This window comes from Crinia signifera, chromosome 1 (assembly GCF_055691185.1).
Source record: "Crinia signifera chromosome 1, ASM5569118v1, whole genome shotgun sequence".
Classification (NCBI taxonomy): Eukaryota; Metazoa; Chordata; class Amphibia; order Anura; family Myobatrachidae; genus Crinia; species Crinia signifera.
The window spans coordinates 107630848-107642660 of record NC_139217.1 but is presented as its reverse complement, the minus strand read 5'-3'; the positions used below and the strand labels follow the sequence as shown (position 1 = coordinate 107642660).

The 11813-nt window shown below is 41.8% G+C and overlaps 1 protein-coding gene across 1 annotated transcript in view; it reads right to left on the bottom strand.

Moving 5' to 3' along the window:
• Nucleotides 1-5914: 5914 nt before the first annotated feature.
• The window catches only part of ABCE1 (ATP binding cassette subfamily E member 1), a 30017-nt gene continuing 24118 nt past the window's right edge, over nucleotides 5915-11813 (bottom strand). The window contains exons 16-18 of the mRNA XM_083171117.1: nucleotides 9040-9162; nucleotides 8785-8896; nucleotides 5915-6629 (exon numbers count right to left, since the gene is read on the bottom strand). Of these exons, the coding sequence (XP_083027243.1) occupies nucleotides 6582-6629; nucleotides 8785-8896; nucleotides 9040-9162 (283 nt within the window). The 3' untranslated portion in view covers nucleotides 5915-6581. The remainder of the gene's footprint in view (nucleotides 6630-8784; nucleotides 8897-9039; nucleotides 9163-11813) is intronic.

Below are 11813 nucleotides of genomic sequence, written 5' to 3'. Positions count from 1 at the left end.
TGTACTTCAAGTTAGTGGTAAATTTGGGTCGATACAGTCTGTGTTTTTTTGTGAAAAATACCAAAATATCGTGAAAAAATGGAAAATTTAGCAATTTGCAAAATGTTAAATTTTCTGCTTGTGAGACAAATAATCATACCACTCAAAATAGTTAATAACTAACATAGACCATATGTCTACTTTATGTTTCCATCATTATTTCAACTTCCTTTTCATTTTTTTGGACACTAGGAGGCTTACAATATGAATAGCAAATTTTCAAATTTTCAAGAAAATTTCAAACACTGATTTTTTTAGGGACCAGTTCAGTTCTGATGTGACTTTGAGGGACTTGTATGTGAGACACCCCCATAAATGATGCTATTTCAAAAACTGCACCCCTCACAGTATTCAAAACAGCATTTTGGAAGTTTGTTAACCCTTTAGGTGTTTCACAGGAATTAAAACAAAGTGTAGGTGAAATTTCAAAATTTCTTTTTTTTTGCAGAGTTTCAATTTTAATACATTTTTCTAACGAATACAGTAGATTTTACTAGAGAAATGTGACTAAAAATTGATTCCCCCAATTATTTTGTTTTCAAAAATATCCTATATGTGGCCCTAGTGTGCACGTTGACCAAACCACAGGCTTCATAATAGAAGGAGCACCTACTTGATTTTGGAGCCTCCTTTTTATGAGATTTTTTTTTAGGCACCATGTAGGTTTCTAGGCACCATAAGTGCTAAAAGTTAGGAACCTCCCCCACAAGTCACCCCATTTTGCAATCTACACCCCTCAGGGAATACATCTAGGGGTATAGTGTACATTTCAAACCCCCAGGGGTTTCACCAATTTTGGTACAACTGGGATGTGAAAATGGAAAATTACATTTTTTTACACAAACATGCAGTTCTGGCTCAAAATTTTTCATTTTCACAAGGAATGAAGGAGACAAAGCACCCCAAAATCTGTGCCCCAATTTCTCCCGAGTACGGCAATGCCTCACATGTGACCAAAAAATACCAGTTGGGTGCATGGCAGGACTCAGAAGGGAAGGAGTGTTTTTTGGATTTTGCAGCACAGATTTTGGTGGAATGAATGGTGGGTGCTATGTTGCACCAATACAGTGGAACCCCCCCACAAGTCACCCCATTTTGCAAAGTACACCCCTCAGGGAATTCATCTAGGGGTATAGTGTACATTTCAAACCCCCAGGGGTTTCACCAATTTTGGTACAACTGGGGTGTGAAAATGAAAAATTACATTTTTTTAAACAAACATGCACTTCTGGCTCAAGATTTTTCATTTTCACAAGGAATGAAGGAGACAAAGCACCCCAAAGTCTGTGCCCCAATTTCTCCCGAGTACGGCAATGCCTCACATGTGACCAAAAAATACCAGTTGGGCGCATGGCAGGACTCAGAAGGGAAGGAGTGATTTTTGGATTTTGCAGCACAGATTTTGGTGGAATGAATGGTGGGTGGTATGTTGCATTAGCAAGACTCCCAAAGCACCAATACAGTGGAACCCCCCCACAAGTCACCCCATTTTGCAAACTACACCCCTCAGGGAATTCATCTAGGGGTATAGTGTACATTTCAAACCCCCAGGGGTTTCACCAATTTTGATACAACTGGGCTGTGCAAATGAAAAATTAAATTTTTTACACAAAAATGCAGTTCTGGCTCAAAATTTTTCATTTTCACAAGGTATGAAGGAGAAAAAGCACCCCAAAATCTGTGCCCCAATTTTTCCCGAGTACGGCAATGCCTCACATGTGACCAAAAAATACCAGTTGGGTGCATGGCAGGACTCAGAAGGGAAGGAGTGTTTTTTGGATTTTGCAGCACAGATTTTGGTGGAATGAATGGTGGGTGCTATGTTGCACCAATACAGTGGAACCCCCCCACAAGTCACCCCATTTTGCAAAGTACACCCCTCAGGGAATTCATCTAGGGGTATAGTGTACATTTCAAACCCCCAGGGGTTTCACCAATTTTGGTACAACTGGGGTGTGAAAATGAAAAATTACATTTTTTTAAACAAACATGCACTTCTGGCTCAAGATTTTTCATTTTCACAAGGAATGAAGGAGACAAAGCACCCCAAAGTCTGTGCCCCAATTTCTCCCGAGTACGGCAATGCCTCACATGTGACCAAAAAATACCAGTTGGGCGCATGGCAGGACTCAGAAGGGAAGGAGTGATTTTTGGATTTTGCAGCACAGATTTTGGTGGAATGAATGGTGGGTGGTATGTTGCATTAGCAAGACTCCCAAAGCACCAATACAGTGGAACCCCCCCACAAGTCACCCCATTTTGCAAACTACACCCCTCAGGGAATTCATCTAGGGGTATAGTGTACATTTCAAACCCCCAGGGGTTTCACCAATTTTGATACAACTGGGCTGTGCAAATGAAAAATTAAATTTTTTACACAAAAATGCAGTTCTGGCTCAAAATTTTTCATTTTCACAAGGTATGAAGGAGAAAAAGCACCCCAAAATCTGTGCCCCAATTTCTCCCGAGTACGGCAATGCTTCATGTGTGACCAAAAAATGTCAGGACTCAGAAGGGAAGGAGTGATATTTGGATTTTGCAGCTCAGATTCTGGTGGAATTTTGGTGGGTGCTATGTCGCATTAGCAAGACCCCCAAAGCACCCATACAGTGGAACCCCCCACAAGTGACCCCATTTTGCAAACTACACCCTTCAGGGAATTCATCTAGGGGTATAGTGTACATTTCAAACCCCCAGGGGTTTCACCAATTTTGATACAACTGGGCTGTGAAAATGTAAAAATTTAATTTTTCATTTTCACAGCTCAGTTGTATCAAAATTGGTGAAACCCCTGGGGGTTTGAAATGTACACTATACCCCTTGATGAATTCCCTAAAGGGTGTAGTTTGCAAAATGGGGTCACTTGTGGGGGGGTTCCACTGTATGGGTGATTCAGGGGTCTTGCTAATGCGACATAGCACCCACCATTCATTCCACCACCAAAAATCACTCCTTCCCTTCTGAGTCCTGCCATGCACCCAACTGGTATTTTTTGGTCACATATGAGGCATTTCCGTACTCGGGAGAAATTGGGGCACAGATTTTGGGGTGCTTTGTCTCCTTCATTCCTTGTGAAAACGAAAAATTTTGAGCCAGTACTGCATTTTTGTGTAAAAAATTAAATTTTTTTACACAAAAATGCAGATCTGGCTCAAAAGTTTTCATTTTCACAAGGAATGAAGGAGACAAAGCACCCCAAAATCTGTGCCCCAATTTCTCCCGAGTACGGCAATGCCTCACATGTGACCAAAAAATACCAGTTGGGTGCATGGCAGGACTCAGAAGGGAAGGAGTGATTTTTGGTGGTGGAATGAATGGTGGGGGAGGGGGGCTGGCGCTGCGACTGGTGGGGGGTGGGAGGGGTGCTGGCGCTTCGGCTGCCGGGTGGGTGGGAGGGGGGCTGCCGGGTGGGAGGGGGGGGCTGGCGATCGGTGGTGATCGGTGCTGTACTTAACAGCACCGATCACCACCGATCACTGTGTTACCGAGCGGCTTAGCCGCCGGTAACACAGAAAACGCTGCAATTGGCTGTTCACATTTGAACAGCCAATCGCAGCGATCGGCGGCGAGGGGGGATGTCTGCTGTCAGGGACAGCAGACATCTCCAAACTGTCACCGCGTCTATAGACGCGGTGACAGTTCAAAGCCATGACGTATATATACGTCAACGGTCGGGAAGTACCTCCCGACCATGACGTATATATACGTCATATGTCTGGAATATCTATCTGTCTATATATATATATATATATATATATATATATACATATATACATATATATATGTGTATATAGGTGCGTGGTCAGCCTGGCACTCCTCGTGAGTCTGGGTGCAACTGCCGCGGGTGCCTTCAGGTCCAGATAAATAGGATGGTGATACGAAACAAGTAGAGGCACTCCAGCGGGCTTGGTGATCAAACGAAGTTTACTGGGAAACAACAGACGTTTCGGGGATACAAACACCCCTTCTTCAAGTGTACAATAACAAGTGTGAAAAGATAAATGGCATACCTTTATACCGTGCGCATGAAGAGGTTCACTCTCCTGTCTGGCCGTCCCTGCAGCGTCTGACGCGGCTTCCGGTTGCGTCACTGGGAGGCTGGACGTCCTGCTGGTTCCTGGCGTCTGTTACCTAGCAACCAGGAGACGCATCCGGGCTGTCATGGCTACCGGAGGGCTTGGGCAGACTGTGGAGAAGGGGAACCATTATTAAATCAAGCAAACAGTGCACAAAAATATATATACATACATACATATACATATATACATATATATATATATATATACATATATATATATATATATATATACATATATATATACATATATATATATATATATATATATATACATATATATATATATATACATATATACATATATATATATATATACATATATACATATACATACATATATACATATACATATATATATATATATATATATATATATATATATATGTGTATATATATATATATATGAATTCATTTTATCCATTTTGTGGATTTTTACATGCGGGGGGGTTGGAGCTGGGGGGGCGGCATCTTGATGACAGGGAGCGAGGGAGGGGGAGCGGCTGCCGGAGGGAGCGCAGCTGCCGGGCGGGTCGGAGGTAGGGAGAGCGGCTGCCGGGCGGGTGGGAGGGAGAGCTGCGGATCGGTGGTGATCGGTGCCAGCACCGATCACCGCCGATCCCTGTGTTACCGAGCGGCTTAGCCGCCGGTAACACAGAAATAGCTGTGATTGGCTGTTCACATTTGAACAGCCAATCACAGCGATCGCCGACCGGTGGGGGCATCCCTGCCCCCCCCGGGCGGCGAGGGGGGATGTCTGCTGTCAGGGACAGCAGACATTTCCAAACTGTCACTGCGTCTCTAGACGCAGTGACAGTTTGAAGCCATGACGTATATATACGTCAACGGTCGGGAAGTACTTCCCGGCCATGACGTATATATACGTCAAATGTCGTGAAGGGGTTAACCCATGAATCAACTAAAGACGGGCATAAGGCCACCCCATCAGTAGCCCATACTTTTAAGGATGTTCTCTAACTTCCTATCACCTGGAGCTTTTAATGTTTTACATCCTGGTACCAGAAGTACCATCTTTTTAGTTAGTCTGAAGAATCCACCGTAGGTGGGGTTTCTATTTTAGCCCAAATCTCAGGAGTGAAAGGGTAGGAAGACAAAATGCACTTGGGAATAACAATTTTTTTTATCTGGGTGAGTCCAAGGCAAAGCTAGATGCTTACAAAATAGGTTTTTGTAACCTGCGCTCTTTGGGATAGATAAGTGTTGGTAAATGCGCGGTGTATAAATGCACTTCTTGAATGAATGGATTATGCAGTGATAAAAATTACTTTATATCAAAGTTTAACAAGTGCAGGGGTCAGGTTGCGGGGATGGTGCAAAATGGGAACGGCACTGCTGGGCTATGCCGGGTGGGGTTGTTAACGGGGTTAAAGTCAGCAATGATGAAAGGGTGCAGTCTCGGTCGGAATGGTGCAGGTTTCAAGTGGCGCGGGAGGTTGGCGTCCCGTCCCAACCACAGTATACTTTTACCTGACTTCCGGGTCCCTCAGTGTCCGCTCTGCTCTACTTGTCGGGCGGAAGCGGCATCTTGCTTCCTTGTCCTTCCACGGTGCATCTGGGCTTCTGTGTGGCCGTCAAGCGAGTGGTATTGCTGACCTATTTAATTTCTAGGTTCAACTACTACATAAATTAAAAGCAACCAGGCATTTGCTAACAAGTGAATGGTAATTTATCAGAAAATGCTTGGGTTTTTAGGTAACTGAAAACAAAGTTTGCTGGAACTGCTCATTAGCAGTTCATAAACATTCACAGTGTAAAATTAACAAAAATAACCAAGAGCAATTGACCAATTAGAGAAGGTTTATTTTCCAAAACCTATAAAAAGGTTTAGAAACCATCAGATAACATTCCACTCATAATGGCAGCATTTTTCTAAACCATATTTTAGACAAATACAGTTCACAAGGCTCTAAAATTAGGGGGGGAAAATCCATGATGAATAAATTAGATACCATGTCATGAAACCATAACAATTAGAACTAAAGCTGTGTACACACGGTGTGATTTTAACTTATGATTTTGATTAGTCAAAATCATATAGTAAGTTAGCCAAAATTGCCCAGTGTTAACCCTGCATGTAATATCGATGCGCTGCCCCACAAGGTCAGTATCGCAAGTAGAGGTTTAGACTGCAGACAAGACGATATTGACTATATTTATGTGTACAGCATAATTGGCCATAGGCCGAATAGCATAGTCAAAATGTAATAGTTAAAAAAAAAAAAATTGGCCATGAGCCAGAATCACAGCGCGTGTACACACCTTGGGTTTTGCATTGGTGCAGAAAGGAGACAATTTCCTTTTCTTTGCCAGGCATTTAACATTGTGCATTTATGTTGTTGTATCTCAATACAGCACATCAGGTATGCTGCAAGGAAGCCAGTCGGCTTCACAGAATAGATTGTATTTCTTTTGTTTAAAGGAAGATGAAGACACTTCTGGATTCACTTTAATCATCCAAGAAAAAGTAGTTTCCACTCTTCTTCTGCTCCACATCCTGAAAGTAAAGTAACAGTAAAGTACAATGAAAAGTGATAGTGGAATATTATATCAGATCAAGTAATGGAAAAAAAAAGTATAAACTTAAATCTTTTAAACATCCCTTTATTTAGATCATGTTTAAAGCAGTGGTTCTCAATCTTGATCTTCAAGGTACCCAAACCGTTTAATGCAGGTGTAGCCAACTGCAGTCCTTGAGAGCTACCAACAGTTAATCACAATAACAAAATCACAAGTGAAGTATTTAGCTCCACCTGTGGATCTTTTTAAATGTGTTAGTAATGAGTGCACCTGTGTACCTGTGAGGTGAGCTGGAAACCGTAAACGGTTGGTAGCTCTGGAGTAGTGGAGTTAGCTACCCCTGGTTTAAAGGCTATCCATGGTTAAATAAAAAAATGACAGAGGTTCTAATTCACCCCTTCATTAGAGGGTTTTGTGGGGCATTGACCTCTTTTCAGGGAGGATTTATTTGCCCCCAGTAGCTCCTTCTCTGAGGGGAGAAGAGCAGAGATCACACTCCTCCATACCCTTGCTGAGTCATTTCAAACATGCTGTCGATGTGTCAGCTGAAGCAGATTGGTGGGCATTCGGCCATGTAGGTGGTGTTGCCAGAAAGTGAACAGAAATCTCCCAGTGTTGGCAGGGCAGATGGCCCCAGAAAATGTTAGAGCATTCCACTCAAGGGGTTAAGTCACCGTGTCCAATGATGGTTGTCCTTAAAATCTAGACTGCTATGGTGTCTTGAGGACAGAGCTTTGGAACCTCTGGCTTAGAGTTAGTTCAAAACTATTTCCATCATCAGTGTTATATAGTGATAATGTTGGTACTTGTTTCCTAGCACGGCGCCCACTAAGCAAATAGCTTAGTGGGCTATTCTGCGTAGGAAAATCGCATCGCGTACTGTGTATAGTGCTGTGCGATGTACATATTAAGTGCACAGGAGTGCTTATACAATGAAATATCGCATAGGATCGCATGGCACCAAATGCGATATTTCATTGTACAAGCACCCATGCCATGTAATGGGTGCTTACAATTGTAAGCACCAATGCCATTGTTTTGCATCACCTCCTGTATGTGATGGGTGCTCACAATTGTAAGCACCTCTGCCATTGTTTTGCGTCATCCCGAAGGGTGGCGATCGCAGAGAGCCCCGCGAAGGGGCAGCAGAACACGTCCTCCGACCTTTTTATACCCCCACTATCCACGTCGGCGTGGAGTTGAGAATAGAATAGTGTGGCGAGCGCAGTGAGCCTGAAGCGTGGTGAGCCCCGCGGATTACTTTACATGTATTCGGCGGATTACTTTACATGTATTCGCTTGCCGCACTATATAAAATCAACTTCACGCCGACGTGGATAGTGGGGGTATGAAAAGGTCGGAGGATGCATTCCGCTCGCCACGCTTCGGGGTGGCGTGGATACAGGGGGTGACGCAAAACAATGCCAGAGGTGCTTACAATTGTAAGCACCCATCACATGGAGCGGGAACGTGAAAATCGCATGCTAGTACAATGCGTTATGCGATTTGACTACATTTGCGTACGTAGCAAATTTGGCCGCCGTGCTAGGAAACAAGTACCATAAATGTTCACTCTAGTTGTTTAAGTGAAAGATTAACACAGATAAACAGCAGGTGTCCGAGTTCCCCCAATCTCCCAACTGTCCTATTACTTATTAGGGTGTGTGCCTACGCCTTAAAATCTATCCCACAATATAAAACATTATTTATAAAACATTATTTAATCTTTTTTTTATAATAATTGGGACTATATTGCAATGTTTGTAATGTAAATGGATTTATGTTTAACATTTCCTTTCTAGTTGTTACATTCTTCCATACAAGCAGCTGTGTTTTGTGGATATAAAAAAACATTTCCAAAAAGAAATTTGTTAATTCCTTTATTAAAATCGACAGCTTCAACAAAATAGACTTTGTTGCATTAAATACAATATCACCCACAATGGGCCAGATGCACCAACCTCCAAAAACTGATAATGTGAAGAATGATCAATAGCCAGACCCTAACTGCCATGTTACAGAATGCTTACAAATGACAGTTGGGGGCCACTGGTTGGTTGGTAATCACTCCACTTTACCAGTTTATAAAGCTTGGTGCATCTGGCCCAATATATTCTGAACCATGTTCCTACCTTGATGGAATGTAGTTTGTTTATTCTTGGTCTGTAGTTGTTGGGGTCTCTCCTAAATGTGATCTCCAGCTGAGACAAAAACTTGTTCATACCAGCTAGAAGTGTTTGAGGGCTGAAGAAAAAAATAAATTTTTTTTTTTTTTTTCAAAATTCGGAGCAAGGATAAAAAAATAAAATAAAAAAAACATATATATATATATATTATAAAAGTTAAACTCATTTTTATTTCAAAAGCCAAAACATTTTCATAGCTACCGGTTTGCAACTGTATCTCTAGATGGGATACCGTCAAAGACAATGACACGGTCAGCAAGGTAGGTAGCCATAATAAAATCGTGCTCCACAATGAAAGCAGTCTTCTTAGCATGAAGAATGAATCTACAATTAGAGAATTAATTAATTTTCACCAATAAAAAGGTTTCCTGAGTACAAAAATATAAATAGCCATTTACATCCAGACACAGTCATATTTAATAAAAACACACACATTATTAGCAGTAGTCAATGATTTGTGCGAGCTGTGACAGCTCACAGGGTCAGTATTCAACTGACTTCCTGCACAACGTTTCCCCCTCGCTAGGTTTTTGGAGCGAGGGGGAAAAGGCGTAAGCGGCCGCTAAAACAGCGAGGCTTGCGGCTAAATGTAGCGGGCTACCTGCATTAGCCTCCAAAATTTTTGGAAATGTTACTAGCGCTGTACCTCCACATACACTGGGGTTTATCCCTGAGTTTCAATGGTTTAAATAATCCCCTCCTGTGTCTAGTCGGGGGACTCAAGATCACCAACTGACCTTAACACTAAGCCCTATATACACATAGGGGTTTCTTTACAGAGGTGATAGAGCTTCCCTCCTCCAGATCTACTTCCAGAACAGCGCACATCATCAGCAGTGAAATGAAAGCTGGATTCGCCAGAACGGACCTTTTAAAATTACCCTATGTGCATATAAAAAAGGTATCTGATGCTTTTTTCCGGTTTCTTTACTCTTTCTTATGTACCAAATTCGGTAAAAAAAATATTTAATGGTGGACATAAAAGCAGAACAAAAGTAAAACAAAACAAATCCTCTGACTGGTGGAGACAATCCCAGGTACCCCCAATCCGGATATGCTGAGATGACCTTACAGCATGTCTCAACACCTAAGTCAGAGAAAAATCCTCAATAAACCAATGTGTTTCAGGCTCCAAAAACGGCCCTTTTTCAAGGTATTACTGCATAATCAGGTATTTATACCTTGAAAGAACAAAATTATGCGTGACTGAAAGTTTGCGCTGGAGCAGCTATGAGTGGTATCTGGAACTCAGTCAGACCTACACCTGAGGTTGTTAGAAATAGAGCAAAAAGGGAGATTTTGAGTTCCAAACGGTACACAGCGCTGAATTTAAATACATAAAATGGTGCAAATTAATGGTGAACAAATCAATGTGCACAAAAAATAAGATGAGAGAACTTCCCTTCTGTATATTCCAATGGACAAAATTAAGTACAACGATCCCTTTTCAAATTGAATAAAAGATTTCTCAAGGTGTGTGGTCCGTTTTTTTGTCCCAATGTGGTCATAAAAAACGAAAAAGCATACATTGTGTAAGTAAATAAAGTGAAAAATAAGAACAAATGAAGAATAAAGTTCCACTCTACAATGCTTTGAATCTAGGGTATTCTTCCTTTGTCCTATAAAATGTAGGTGTGAGGGGTTTGCTTTTCCTGGTCTTGTATTAAGGTATATTCCAGGGGCGTACCTCTACTCACATAAGCTGTACACGATACAATCCCATAAAGGTTTCTTTTAATATTGCCCCTTAAATGCGGTTGGCAAGGAAGATAAGTAAGCGTACCCCCACTCACTGGTTACTAGGTGGAGTAACTCCTATAAAAGCTATCTTTCATAGGAATTTTTGATAGATGTATTTCTGAGAGATAAAGTCAAATAACTGGTGTAAGCGTACCCCTACTCACATACGAGATGGCAGATGGAAACACATAAGGGTATCTTTATGGTACTAGTTTGTTCACAATTAATTTACACCATTTTAGGTATTTATATCTGTTTGGTATTTCAGTTGACAGAATCATATTAAAAATATGGGGTGGACCGCATGGACTTACCTACCTGTACCACATATTTCCCCATCTAATACACACATAAAAAGTCTATTTATATATTAAGAAACATTCACATTTATAAAATCCCAGAACTTTGCCCCGTTTTGCGGTGGTGGCATAGTGTCCAGAGAAGACTCTCCTAAGCCTCACAAAACGGGGCAAAGTTTTGGGATTTTATAAAAGTGAATATATTTCTTAATATATAGATAGACTTTTTATGTGTGTATTATATAGGGAAATATGTGGTTCGATATGTAAGTCCATGCGGTCCACCATGTTTTTAATATGATTCGGTCAACTGAAATACCAAACAGGTATACATACCTGATTATGCAGTATGCCCCCATACCTTGAAAAAGGGCTGTTTTTGGAGCCTGAAACACATTAGTTTATGGAGGATTTTTCTCTGACTTAGGTGTTGAGGCATGCTGTAAGGTCATCTCAGCATATCCGGATTGGGGGTACTTGGGATTGTCTCCACCAGTCTGAGGATTTTTTTTCTGGAGGAGGAGGGAACCCCTATGACTTCTGTAAAGAAACCCCTATGTGTATATATGGCTTAGTGTTACAGTCAGGTAGTGATTTTGAGTCCCCCTGCTAGAAACAGGAGGGATCATTTAAACCAGGCATGTCCAGCCTGCGGCCCTCCAGCTGTTGTGAAACTACACATCCCAGCATGCCTTGCCATAGTTTTAGCATTCCCTATTAGCAATACCATGGTAAGGCATCCTGGGATGTGTAGTTTCACAGCTGGAGGGCCGCAGGTTGGACATGCCTGATTTAAACCATTAAAACTCAGCGATTAGCCCCAATGTATGTTGAGGTACAGAGCTAGTGACATTTCCAAATATTTTTGAGGTTGTTGAAGGATTAGGTAGATCCTTGGATTTGTTCACCAACTGCAGTACCATCAGGCGCGGTCAT